Source organism: Bidens hawaiensis, unplaced genomic scaffold (assembly GCF_021521415.1).
Source record: "Bidens hawaiensis isolate Kalapana, Puna unplaced genomic scaffold, B.hawaiensis_p1.1 tig00003244_1, whole genome shotgun sequence".
Classification (NCBI taxonomy): domain Eukaryota; kingdom Viridiplantae; phylum Streptophyta; class Magnoliopsida; order Asterales; family Asteraceae; genus Bidens; species Bidens hawaiensis.
The window spans coordinates 1241184-1255905 of NW_027491178.1; the positions used below are offsets into that span (position 1 = coordinate 1241184).

General features: G+C 33.8%; 2 protein-coding genes across 5 annotated transcripts; one reads left to right on the top strand and one right to left on the bottom strand.

Annotated features, from left to right (window-relative positions):
- The first annotated feature begins 2999 nt into the window (after positions 1-2999).
- LOC143622977 (serine/threonine-protein kinase PCRK1-like) lies at positions 3000-6441 on the top strand. Of its 4 annotated transcripts, none has more exons than XM_077093982.1 (5): positions 3000-3229; positions 4165-4584; positions 5067-5327; positions 5546-5668; positions 5929-6441. In XM_077093982.1, the coding sequence occupies exons 2-5, from the start codon at positions 4198-4200 to the stop codon at positions 6391-6393; spliced, it is 1236 nt and encodes a 411-aa protein (XP_076950097.1). In that variant the 5' UTR covers positions 3000-3229; positions 4165-4197; the 3' UTR covers positions 6394-6441. The 4 variants fall into 4 exon arrangements, with proteins under 4 accessions (XP_076950097.1, XP_076950098.1, XP_076950099.1 ...); XM_077093983.1 differs by having other exon boundaries at positions 4174-4584; XM_077093984.1 differs by having other exon boundaries at positions 4179-4584.
- A 222-nt stretch (positions 6442-6663) lies between these two features.
- LOC143622891 (protein SMALL AUXIN UP-REGULATED RNA 16-like) lies at positions 6664-7032 on the bottom strand. Its single transcript, XM_077093910.1, has one exon. It carries the CDS (start codon positions 7030-7032, stop codon positions 6664-6666), a length of 369 nt encoding a protein of 122 aa, XP_076950025.1.
- Positions 7033-14722: the final 7690 nt, after the last annotated feature.

A 14722-nucleotide genomic window follows, 5' to 3' on the forward strand; every position in this document is an offset into this window, starting at 1 on the left:
TGATCAAAACCCTTTGATCGGCCATTTTATTAATATCAAAGTTAAATTTAAAGTGCACATAAACCATTAAGCCTTGCATTCGATGAACGAATTGGCCGTGGATCATTCGTATCATCTATGACTACTCTATGAGCATATATATTATACTGGTGGAATTTTAAATTCTCAAGTTAACAAAGAGCCTACACTATGTTGGGTATACACACGGATTAAATATAAGTATTGTGTTTAAATTGAGCTTAAGATTATTAACAATTAAAAACATTTTTATAAATACATTAATGACCTTTAGACTTCTCTATAAACTAATTAGAAGCTTACAAAATACTAATTTTTCATAGACATCCATAAAGAACCTTCTTTAAAAAGATGTTTTGTAGAGCTAAGCCAACATCCAAAACATGTATTAGTCTATACATGCATTGAATAAAGAACTCTTCCAAGTTACTAAGTAAACTAGTTAAAGAAAAAGATGATTAATGGGAATCTTTACAAAGTCTTTAGTTCATTGCCATGGTCGTTACAAAAGTTAAAAAGCATATGATTACTAAACACAACCACTAAACATTTGTTAGAAAAAAAAATTATTTCAACGTTCTTTACTTCTTCAAATTGTGGGACTTGGCATCAAAGGCCACGAGGTCAAGCAAATGAACCAAGTGGACATTTAATTTCCCATACTTTTTAACGTTTTCATGGCTACTCTTATTTAATATGACGTGCATGCCAATCCGATTACCAATTTGCTCAAGCTCGTTTAAAGCCTGGCCTTAATTTGAGTCTTTAGTAAATCGATCTCAAGTAGCTTATGAACGACTCTTTTGGTTCATAATAGCTTTTACAACAATGTTAATGGATCAAATAAAAAGATGAAAACTCTTTTAATCGTTAATCTATTTGATAAACCAAAGAATTTAATATTTATTAGTTAGATATACTCTATGTTGAAGTATACTTTTTAGAGTCGGGTGTTCACATGTTATGATAATAATATATCTTTTTTTGGGGCGGCATATGTTATAACAAGATATCGCATAATATAAAATATATAATATTCTATATTATAGATACTGAAAACCCTATTTTATTTTAAAATACAATAAACATTGGTTGGTAGTATGACTTAAACATTACTAATTGTAGATTAAGTGTAAAATTAATTTAATAAAATTAGGTGCGTCAACTTGCCTCAAACCCTCATCACTAATTGGTGTGGCTTCCACTATTTAAGAAAGGCTATTTTTAATAATATTCATAGAGTGATAACAACAATAATTCTACTAATGATTCTAGAAAAATTTTTTATTATATACAAGTGGGTGAGAGATTGTCGGACCTAGACGACATAATCATAATTGAGCAATGAAATCAAGTGTACATAGAGTAGGATTAGGTTAAATGAGAGATCGAGACAAGTAGCGACAAAAGAACTTGAATTCGATAAGTAAACACCTGAAAACCGTAACATTTGAAACATCTGGATATGTGATCAATTTAAAAAGTTTGACGGATTAAGTTGGATATCAATATATGCAAGTAGATAATAACCACCCAATTACCCGAACCCTTTTACCCACATCCAAACCAAATACATTAACACACTATATAATCTTAAAAATAATAAGTAGTATGTTGAAGTTGTTGTAAACTTAAAAAATCTAAGAAGCGTAGCTAAATTTTTATATTTTAAGTAAATATATTTAGCACGAGTTGATAATACGTGGACATCTCAAAAGATAACTTTTAATCATGTAAGATTAAAACCGATTATTTACATGATAGTCATATGTATTCTGTATACCAAGTGTCTCAATCGTAGGGGAACCTCTAAGGTTGAATGTAGACGTCCGACCAGGACACGGGAGTTTTAAAAATTCCGAATATTATGTATATATATTATTATAATACTCGAAATCCTATGTTTATTACTATGTTAATTGCTATTTGGTATGTCATAAATTCATTCAAATACCATGATTTTGCTAATTGTTATGTTTATTGTTACAAGTTTATTCATCTCTTAAAAATATTAACTTACATTATTTAGTTCGTTAAGACTTAAAAGGTACTGTATATTTTTTCCGAATCAACCAGGATAATGAATTCTCGTAGTCATCACTGCTCAATCACTTGATGAGTAATGGATCACATATACTGACCGTGTACATGAGAGACGCACGTTGGAAATTATTGACAAGTACCAGGCAACAACAATGAACGAGTCATTGCTTGAAAGAAGAAAGGACCACTAGGAAATGACAAAGTCCACAGTCCACACCAAGGAAGACTCCAAGAAACCCAACCGTCCAACACACTTCGTATGTGTTACATCATTTATAGCTCATTTCATTTCATATTTATTATTTTTAAACCGGGTGTAGTGAGGCGTTTCCCAAAAAGCCCAGGAACATCATCACCCTGGCCGCTTTTTTTTTGGGAGGGGGGCGGAGGGTGCACTTTCTACAAAGCGTTGGAAGAGAGGGAAGATGTGGAAGGTGATTGGTGATTTCTTTATTTATTATTATTTTCTGGATAAAGAACGTCACTTTGTTGTAAAATGCTTCTATGGTGACGTGACGTCATATGACACAAAACGTAGGGGAGCTCCATCCACTACACATGTTCTTAGACCATACGTAGTGGGACGCTTCCCATACCCAAAGCGCCTGGAAACACTGTCCCCAGGTGCTTCCCACAAAGTGCCGAAAGGAAATTAGAATGTGGTAGGTGATTGGTGGGTGGCCTTTAACTGTTTTATTTTTATAAAGTAATTTAAAAAATAATAATGAGTTAATGATCAGAAGAGTCTTCATACACTACAGTATACACCTTTTAGTCAAAATGCCTCGATAATAACGTGACTTCACATGAAATAAAACGTCCTCCATAAAAACTCCGTACTCCACGCATTATCTTATTATTTGTCCCGTCTAATCCTCTGTTGACTCTACGATCACCCACATCATACGCCACCGTTTATACTCACAAATTCTATTTTTAAATTCTAACTTCAACCATTTCACACTTTTATTAAAAACCAGATCTTTTCATATCGTCTTCAATCTTGTGTCAAAACAATTATAATAAAAAAATTCTCTTTTTTCTTCTTCAGTGTGTTTGTCAAAGTACTTCATCTCTCTCTCATGATTGTATGCACTGTTTTCTTCTATTTGATGGAGATTGGATGATCTTCTGCTAATAGATTGATCTTGAATTGATTATATTAAAGGTGACTCCTTCTTCTTCAATTTATTATTTTTTTCTGTTGGGTTTGATGGGTTATTGATAATTCAATCTGGGTTCTTTAATTTTATTGCAAATTTTGAGTTTTTTTTGTTGTTTTGTGCATAATTTACTAATTTAGTGTTTAGAATGTTGGTTTCAAGATTTTTGCTTTAAGTTCAATCTTGATCACTATCAAGTTGTTAGTAATTGACCATGTTTGGTTACCTGTTCATTTGAGTAATAAAAAAAACCTATTTTTATGATTATGTGCATCTTAGGGGCTGCTAATATTAAACCAATTAAAGGTGTCTCTTTTTTTCTTTTTTTTTTCTTTTTTAAATTCTTGGTTTGTTTTTTTCACTCTGGTTTGATGAATTTGTGATAATTCAATCTGTGTGTTAAACTTTAATTCAAATTATGAGTTTTTGTCATGGAAAATTGTTTGATGGTTATGTGATGTTCACAATTTAGAGTTTAGAATGTTGGTTTCAAGAAATTTGCTTTAAGTTCAATCTCAATCACAATCAACTGTTTTTATTCAAGATAAGTTGTTAGTAATTGACCATGTTTGGTTACCTATTCATTTGAAAAAAAAAACTATTTTTCAAGATTAGGTGCATATTTTTCTTCTATTAGAGGGAATTTAAGTACATCTGATGTTTTTGCAAACAAATTGATCTTGAACTGATTAAAGGTGACTCCTTTTTCTTTAGTTTTGGAGTTTTTTTACTTTAGTTTATGGATTTTTAATTAATTCAATCTGGATTCTTTAACTTTATCGCAAATTTTGAGTTTTTTGCCATGGAAAGTTGTGTTTGATTTTTGGTAAAGTGATGCTGTTTACAATTTAGGGTTTATAATGCATATGTTAGTTTCAAGATTCTTGCTTTCAGTTTGAATATTACTTCTGAATTATACTTATTTTAATTTTAATTCTAGTTTTGACAGTTTAGAAGATTAAATCAAGAAGCCATGAAGTGTTTCGGGTTCTCATTCAGTGACCAAAAGGGTGAATCCCCGAAAACCTCATCAAAATCAGTTTCCATCCAATCATCCAGTTCTATATTTACCGATCGCGATATTCAACAGTCCGGATCAGAGCTAAACTCTCAAAATGTTTCTGATCGTAGCATCGAGTCAATCGGTAGCATGAACTTCCCTAGTTTTTCACAAAAACCGAGTAATCTTACGGTGTTCACATTTTCTGAACTCAAGACGGCTACCAAGAACTTTAGCCGGGCTGCCAAGATTGGTGAGGGTGGGTTCGGATGCGTTTATATAGGTGTTGTTAAGAACCCTAAAGATCCTACTAAAGGGTTAGAAGTGGCGGTTAAACAGTTAAGCAGAACAGGATTACAGGTAAGCTTTGTTTCATCATGATTGACTTTTGATGGTTAGTCATATATGTGAAATACCTAAAGTACCCTTTGTCAATAAATTTTGTTATTTCTTAATTAGTTTTGTTAATTCTTTATGGTTACGCAGAAGTGTTACTAAATAACGGAAATTGTTTGATTATTTGTCATGTATTTGAGATACCTAAAATGCCCTTTGTCGATAAATTTTGTTGGTTCTTGGTTAATTTTGTGAATTTTTTATAGTTACATCGAACTATAAAGAGATGTTATTAGTCAACGGAAAATGTCCGATTAATAGTCATATACATGAAATACCTAAATTACCCTTTTTAGATGAATTTTGTTAATTCTTCTAATTAGTTTTGTTAATTCTCTATAGTTTCATGGAAATATAAAGAAATGTTATTGATCAACCGAATGTGTTCGATTTTAGTCGTATATGTGAAAAGTACCCTTTGTCTTATAAGTTTTGTTTTGCAATAGGGGCACAAAGAGTGGATAACTGAAGTGAACGTTCTTGGAGTAGTTGAGCATCCGAATCTTGTAAAACTAATTGGTTATTGTGCGGAAGATGATGAAAGAGGAATACAACGGCTTTTAGTGTATGAATATATGCCTAATAGAAGTGTGGAGGACCATTTAAGTTCAAGATCCGGTACACCACTCTCATGGAATATGAGACTCAAAGTGGCTCAAGACGCGGCTCGTGGATTGACATATCTGCATGAAGAGATGGATTTTCAGGTATTTTTAATGCCAGCGGGTCACTTTAGTTTCAGAACCAGTAATATGTTGATTACCGCATAATGCATTTGTACATAGTTCGTAATAGATAACTGTAAGCAATAGGTACGAATGCATTATGCGATTTTACTGGTTCTCAACATTAGTTCTGAAACGAACTCCTAGTTTACAAACGGACATGATTTTCAAGGCTAATAATGATTTTGGCTGTTTTGTAGATTATTTTTAGGGATTTTAAATCTTCCAACATTCTGCTAGACGAGCAATGGAATGGTAAGCTTTCGGATTTCGGAATGGCTCGGTTAGGCCCTCAAGAAGGACTCACGCATGTCTCTACTGCGGTACGTGGATTTGATTTTAGTACATGTGGCATCATGGGTTGGCAAGTCGAGCAGACCCACGAACAATTTTTGTATTTTCCTTTCATTTTTTGCAAATTTAATATATTACGACATTTAGAATCTGAAATTTGAAAGAAAACGATATATGAGGTTTTATGCATGTTAAATACATTTTGGATGACGGGATAATCTTTGACCCGTTTGACCTAAATTATAACTCGAATTGAGATTTATATATTTCTATGATACTATATTATCAGGTTGTAGGAACCATGGGATACGCTGCTCCAGAATATATCCAAACGGGCCATCTAAATGCCAAGAGTGACGTATGGAGCTATGGTGTGTTTCTATATGAGCTTATCACTGGCCGGAGCCCACTGGATAAAAACCGACCCAAAAACGAGCAGAAGCTTCTAGAATGGGTGAAACCGTACCTCGACTCCAAGAAATTTCGGTTAATAATTGACTCGAGGCTCGAGGGTAAATATTCATTGAAGTCAGCACAAAAGTTGTCAATTATAGCCAATAGGTGTTTGTCTAGAAACACTAAATCAAGGCCGAAGATGAGTGAGGTGTTAGAAATGGTTAACCAACTCGTTGGGGGTCTGTCACAAGCAACCGGTCCTGCACCACACAGGAGTATGGCCCCAGTGGGTGCCATGGAGCCGAAAACGGCTCTCGCGGGTCCCTCACAAGGTCAAAAGTTAGTGTCAAGTTGTTGATTTTCTGTATTTGGGAATGAGTTTTGTAAGATGTGTATCAATATGTTGTGTTATGCTTTGTTTTTATTGCAAGTATAGTTGTAATTTTTGTTTTCTTTGTTAACTTTTAATATAAAATGTTTTATAGATTCAGTATGGTGTGTTTATTTTGTTTCGGTATAAATGTTTTATATATTTTTATCTAACAAATAGAAAGAACAACTAGATCAATATACAATATTCCTTTAAAAGAATCAACAAAATATATGTATAACTTAACATAACATCAAGTTACTTCCCTTTCATTTCTAGCAAAATCATCTGCAACTCATGAGGTTCACACGGGATTGCAATGGCGCCATCGTGTTTAAACCCATACTCTTCGCCCGCCTTCTGTAACAACCTCAAGAACCCAGGGTTAGTTAAGCATCTCAACTCAACAACAAACCTCTTTGGCTCCTCACACTTAACAGCCACAACCGCAAACTGCCCTTCCTTAACATCTTTAGGCACCACTTTCTTCCCCCACATATTTTCAAACTCAACGTATCGCGATCTATGTAACATGCAATGTTTCATTAACTTCATAAGAATCTTGACAACAAATATATGCATACATCCTCCTTTAATCCCACCATAGTTGCCCATGAATATCTTCATTTAGAACTAATAACTTGTAACTTCCAAATTAAATTGAAAGTATGATGGGAATTGAAGGTTTTTGAAGTGAATATGAAGATTGTTTTGGTATTTATAGTGAATGTGCTTTGGATGGTGAAGGAAATGGAAATATCTGAGATGGAACCTAAACAAGTTGTTATTAGTGGTGGTGATAATGAATGAAATAAGAAAATGGTGTATGGTGTAACTGTGTTTAATGGTCCAACCAAATATGCATTAAATGAAATGCTCTTAGACTAAATAGAATGGATCAAGTCAAAAATGGTATTCTTAATTCAAACTCAAAACTATTATTATTATTATTATTATTATTATTATTATTTAGAAATGTATCTAATATTTTTCTAATTAACTCAGATCACACTTTTGGAGTTAGAGATGTAAGAAAAAACGGTTTCAACACAATACCTGGTCCCAAACCGACCTAGCCCGTCGGTTCTATCACCGGTTCCCCTTTTTAACTACCAAATCGGTTTTAAAACCGGACCGATTTAAGAAGAAACCAGTTTAAACCGATTTTAAACCGAAACGATTTGGACCAGTTCAACCTTTCATGCTCCTAAACTGGTTTGAGTCAAACCGGTTTTGATTATGGTTTGACCAAACTGGTTCGGTTTGACAAAAAAAATCTGTTTTGTACACCTTATTTGGCGTATAAGTTTCAAAAGGTGCAAGTTTTACAACGTATTGTGCGTTTAAAATCACATAATCCAAACCACATTAACAACTTGTTTAATTATCTCTAAAATAAATTAATACTTTTATTTTTCGAATGATGCATGTTAGTAGACTTCCGTCTTTAAATAAAAATACCATTATTTTCAGAACAAATGGTATTATGGTAAGTTGGTAACTTTATTTGATATTGGGCTCGTCAAATTGATTAAGCTATTGGTCAAATTAGGCCTTGTTTGATCAATGCACTTGGCTCACTTTTTATTTTTTTTACCTACCGTGAAAATAATGTTTGAACGGTTGCAAGAATATAGTTATTGCACTTGTGTATTTATTTAATATTTTAACGTCAATAAAAAATACAAATTACAAATACAAATTACATCACTGATGTGCGGATATATTTGAACTGCTATATATTTATGCCATATGATAAATATATACACGTGTATAGATAGACCATAAGTATACAACTCTTTAATATACATGCTAGTGGATTGACTTTAAAAGTATACTAGTCTATATACCCGTGTAACATACGGGTTAAAAAAATAATTTCTTAAAACATATTAATAAATACAATCTATGAAACTTGAAAAATCAAACTTACATGCAACTTGAATGATTATGTAAAAAACTGGTTTTTTATAATTGTCATTTTGTAAAAAAAAAATTTATAAAACAACCCAACTCTTGATAGTGATTGTCTAAGAAAAGTTTATAATAATGTATCATATATAAAAGTCAACTTACAAAGTAAAATACCAAATTCAAAATATAAAATAACTTCCATACAAGTCTTGATCAAAACAAAAACTTAATTATGTTTCTTGCCCCGAATCCAAACGACCAAGCCCATATCAGTTTACTACTTTCATAGCCACAACCCATGTCCCATGCCCATATCAGTTTACTACTTTCATAACCCATAACCCATCTCATTTATCCAAACCATGATTGTTAATTAGGCCTAACAAACTTAAATGCACCATGACCGTAGTCTTTTAACCATGTTCCATACCACGCGATATCAATACCGAACAGCAACCATAATACTCAAGGTTCAAAAGTCAATTAATGTTTGGTATATAAATGACAAACCAATGAAACCTATATGGTGAATCTACATTAATTTGCAGCATATACCATATGCATAATATTATCCTTTCACTCTAAAAAGAATGTATAAGGACCTTTGCGAGTGGAAACTCATCATTAAGATCTGATGTATAATTGAAATCTGTATAATTGAAATCTATTCAATACACTTAGGAAAAACTTATAGAAAAAAAGACAACAATAAAAGATGTATACATCATTAACTCATAAAGTGCATGTTTGGTTGGCAAAGCATACATGTTATTCCAAAAGTTTATACAATAGTATAAGCTTATATTATTATCTACTTAATTAAAGATTGAGATCCACTTAACCAAGACATCATTTAAAATACAAATTGTGACAACTTTTAACTAATTTACTCGGATCAATTTATGTACATAATCTAAACAAATGATACTAAATTGAAATAACAACTTTCGATAAAGGATAACTATTAGGATCTGATGAAAGAAATCTGCTACAAGCGTATAAGTTATAACATAACCGACTGAAATCTGTTTGCATTGTCTAGAAACACAAAATGACCAGCCTGCAATGACATTAGTCAAACCTAGGTCAATATGTTTTCTTACCACATAAGCATAAGTAAAATCCAAAAAGTCAACGGTCAACCAACCATAAAGATGATTTTGAAGATGTACCTTTGGGACTGTTATGGCTTCACACGGAACATACATGTTTTTCCGTTCATCTATCGCAAGTTGATCATTAATCCAATCTTGAACACCATAAACAAAGATTGTTAAGACACTTCTCATTCAAAAGCTCTGCAAATATTATTTATTTAGTTGTATGAATACAGAATATACAAAACATACATTATTCTTGAAAAAAATTATACTTATATAATGATGGTAATTAAATCCTGATGTGGTTAATTTTAAATTTTAATTACCTGTAAGTAACTTTGACTCTTCATCATTCAACATGTTACCTTCACCAAATCTTGCACTTATATACTTGTGTACCAAATCTACATCATAAAATTGCATTTCACATTTGTGATAATTTTACTGAGTAATAATAATAAGCGATTCATAAAGATCATATTACCTAACAAAATTGATAGGAGTAAAATTAAACTCCAATAAATGGTTCGTTACTACAGTGGTTATACTAAATCACTTGAGTGGTTAAAAAGTTTTTCCAAAAATTTTGTAAAGACTAAAATTGAACTAATATTATAAACAAGGAACAAAAACTCATTAGTAACAACAATTTTTTTAATATAAATACAAAGTAAATGCAGTTTATACAACAAAAATGAGTTAGAAACAAGTATTGAAGCATGAATTCTACGTAGTTCTTTCCCAGCCTTGGATCTGCCAATTCATCAAAATCTTGGTCTTCAAGTGCTTGATTCAGAGGAGTATATGATGATGAAAAGCAATGAATTTATTTTAAGTTTTAGTAATACAAAGAGAACTAATTTCTGTAAACTTGAATAGTTCATACCCATTCAATGGGTTCAGATGCATCAATAGATTTCGTTTGATTGAAGCTAAATTGAAACCCTAACATACACAGCGTAATCTCCAATACAACTGGCAACAAAAAGGACAGGCGAGTCGCAATTAAGATGAAGATGTATCAAATTATATAGGAGGAAGATACATTATTACAGGGGTCAACAAATATGAGAATGGTCCAGTCTATTGATCTTATATTTAAATGGTTCAGATTAATTTAATAAATAAAAGTTGATGAAAAGGGCATTAAGGTAATATATCACATTTGTTGATTTTCTCTCTTTACATGCAAGGCACATGTCAATTCCCCCATCATTTTAAAATGTCCATAACTTTTTCATACGACATTATTTTTTTAAAAAAAATTCACCATAATAATAAACGTTTTTTTATCTTTAATATGAGTATCATATTGTTATAAAAAAAATTTAATGGGTTTTTTAATTGTGTTTTTTTGTTGTTCATTGTGTCATTGTGTAATATGTTGTTTCCATTGTGTTTTACATTTCAAGTCATTGTGTTATATATATTCAACATTGTGTGTTACGTTTTAGGGAATTGTGTTATACGTATTCGCCATTGTGTCTTACGTTTTAGGTCATTCACCATTGTGTTTTACGTTTTAAGTTATTGTGTAACATGTATTAATGGGAAAAAAGACACAATGGTGTGCGAAAAGACACAGTGACAAAAAAAGACACAATGATAAGCGAAAAGGCACAATGGTGTGCGAAAAGACACAATAAATAAAAAAGACACAATGACGAAAAAAGACATGATGATAAGCGTGATGATAAGCGAAAAGACACAATGACGAAAAAAGACACAATGATAAGCGAAAAGACACAATGGTGTGTGAAAAGACACAATGACGAAAAAAGACACTATTATAAGCGAAAAGACACAATGGTGTGCGAAAAGACACAATGACGAAAAAATACACAATGATAAGCGAAAAAACACAATGGTGTGTGAAAAGACATAATGACGAAAAAGACACAATGATAAGCGAAAAGACACAATTATGAAAAAAGACACAATTATAAGTGAAAAGACACAATGGTGTGCGAAAAGACACAATGACGAAAAAAACACAATGATAAGCGAAAAAGACACAATGGTGTGCGAAAAGACACAATGACGTGATTTTTGTTTTAAATTTTATATAACAAAACTCATACTCATATTAAAGATAAAAAAAAACGTTTGTTATTATGATGAACTTTTTTAAAAAAAACATATATCATACTAAAAAGTTATAAACGTTCTAAAATGATGGGGGGTATTAACATATGTCTTGCATGTGGTGAGAGAAAATGTGTACAATTACCTTTATACCCTTTTTCCTTTGGTCCTCACTTGACACATGTCAATTATTTATGGCTTCTCACACTTCTCATTTTATTACCCTTTGTAGAATAACTTGACCCATATGTCCAAGTCCATATAACTAAACTGAAACCACGTGAAAATTAACTACATATACATAAATAGGGTAGAGATATTGTACGCTAATGCCTTAACGTACGAGAGGTACGTGCAACGCTTAAAGGCAAAAAACAAAGGCAAAAACCTAAAACGCTCACAAAAACTTAAACACTCGGCCAAAAACCTAAAACGCTCAAAAACAGTCTTCGTGAAAAAAGGTAAAAAAAATTGATCGATTAACGATCCAAAACTGTTTTTTTTCGGTTAACCATTGATTAACTGGATATGTATTGACGATTCCGAGATATTGGGATGTGATTTCATGAATCGATTCGTGAAAAACAGGATTCACGGACGTTAATGTACGTTAAGGATTAGTGTATTGGATCTTTTCACTACATAAATAAAGCAATTTAATAAATGATAAAAGAGTCGAATTGAAACTGAACTCGAGTTTTAAAAATTACTCAACAAGCAGGCTCAAGCTTTTAGATAAAGAGCTGGATCCAAGCCAGTTTTGAACCCCAAGCTCGGCCAAGTTAAACCAGACGAGCTGTATTGGGTTCGTTTACAACGTATCACTTTGTCACACCCGGCCCTGAACGGCGGAAACAGCCGGGCGCGCGCGAGTGGGGATTGATAATTAAGCACGGGCCATTGCAAAACATTCAAAGATAGATTTTCATTGCGCATGAAATGTTTAATACAAATACATTACATTGTTTAAAGATTACATAAAAACATCCTAGTATAAAAATTGTTGAAGATTTCCACGCCATATCCCCTTGCGCGGCGGGAACAACCACGCGCATCGAAGGGATAGAACTAAAATCTTCCAAAAAGCTAGTTTTAGATGTTCAGCGTGAGGTACTCTAAGTGTGACTCCATGCGCTACCTAGTTATCTCCTGAAAGACACGTAAAACATTTGAATCAGTATAAACTGAGTGAGTTCACAAGTTTTAGTAACTTGATAAATCGTATTGCATCATAGTCATAATAAAAATCATTCTGTAGCATAATTCTGATAGCATCATTGAAACACATACTTAGTAAGACATAGTTCTGATAACATATTCTGATAAAATCGTTCCACGGGTTACGCGCGAACATTTCTGGGAACTGTGCTCGTCTGTGTAAGTGGCGCTGCCACTACGAGCGAAATAAGTAATATCGTCCCGCGGGTTACGCGCGGACACTTCTGATAAACCGTGCTCGTCTGTGTAAGTGGCGCAGCCACTACGAGCGAATAATACCGTCCCGCGGGTTACGCGCGGACGTGCCGGAAAACAAGGCGCTCGTCTGCGTAAGAGGAGCGACCTCTACGAGCGGGCTCAATCCCATAGTACTGCCCCGTGAACATGCTAGGCACTCGTCTGTGTAAGAGGTGCGACCCCTACGAGTGGGCGGATCAAACCAGCAGTCCCTACCCTTAGAGTTCCATTGGTAAAGTGATCACTTACTGGTATCGCACTCTTATCGAAAACCATAGATAACCGTTTGCGTTGCTCGTAAATATACCATAATAAAACATTATTTAAACACAGAAATGCTTGCATTGCTTGTAAGAGTATCATGATAAAACATAATTTAAGTACGTGTCCCTCGCCCCGAAAACAGTTTAAAATAGTGAAAACAGTGAAAAATAGGGGCTGTGAGACTCACCTGTGGTTCTTGTTAAGGGATTAATCGAGATTCGGGTTTTCTTGGTGTTCGCCTCGGATTTGAAGGTCTAGAATACGATTAAATAATAAGGAGTATATATATTAAGATCAAGAAAACAGGAGAATATAAGGGCTGGAAAGTAGATCTTAAGGTCAAAATCTCGGCTTACCTAGTAACAGGATCGGAAATGAAAACAATGGATGTTTGGGAGATGATTAGTGCAAGTTTGCAGTTCTTAAGAGAGAAGTTTGAAGTGTGTTTGGGTGATAATTTAGGTCACATTTTTATAGGCAAACTCAAGGGAACACAATCCCTTGCTTTAGGGGATTGTGATCTTTTCATATCTAGGTGTAATGATGATAAAGTATGGAAATTATTATTATTTATTTAAAAGTGGAGGAGTGGGTAAGAGATTCTGATTCGATTTGGACAGGACATGCAGGTCTGTGGTTGGTGAGGGTAGGGTGGCTGACAGTTGACTTTTCATGCTACAGTATGCTTTTTCAGGTGCTTTTGTCAGTGTATAGTAAAAAGTGGAAAAATCTCTGAAACACGCCACTGTTTCCTTTTGGGCGGGAGTAGTCTCCTTACATCTGGAGAATAGACTAAGTGTTCTGCGCGTATAACTTTGTGCGCATAGCTTTCTGCGTATAGGACATTTCTTTGCTGCGGGTAGGTACGTAACCTTCTCGCAGTTTGGGACATTTGAGTTTCATTTGTAGATTCTCCAGGTGGTCTTGGTATTTCAACATAGTGATCAGTCATGTTGAAGTCAATTCCATCTTGGAGCTTCAGACAAACTAGCTCTCAACGTTCCCGCCATGCGGGTAGGTTAGTTCCCCTTCCGCACGCGCATACTTGATTTGGGATGCACCCGCCTTAGCATCATGCGTGACGGTCAACCCATTAGACAACATAAAGTTAAGTTACATGAAAACATAAGGCCAAAACGTTCGCGCATGGCGCATATAACATATACCCACGCTGGTTCTTAACATGGCGCGCTTGCGCAGGGCGCACATAACAAATGCACGCGCTGATTCTAATTTAGCGCGCATAATATTCACAATCATCTAATTATTAGGTTGATTACTTAGTTTATAGGGTTGGGAAATTACCAGGTGTCACATTTTTCCCCTGTTAAGAGAATTTCGTCCCGAAATTTAGGAGACGTCGCTGGCAGAAGCCATGTTCTGAAAGAGGTGTGGGTATTTCTTGCGTATTTGATCTTCTCTTTCCCAAGTGAACTCAGGCCCACGCCTTGAGTTCCATTGAACTTTTACTAACTTGATTCTGCTTCTGCGTAACTTTT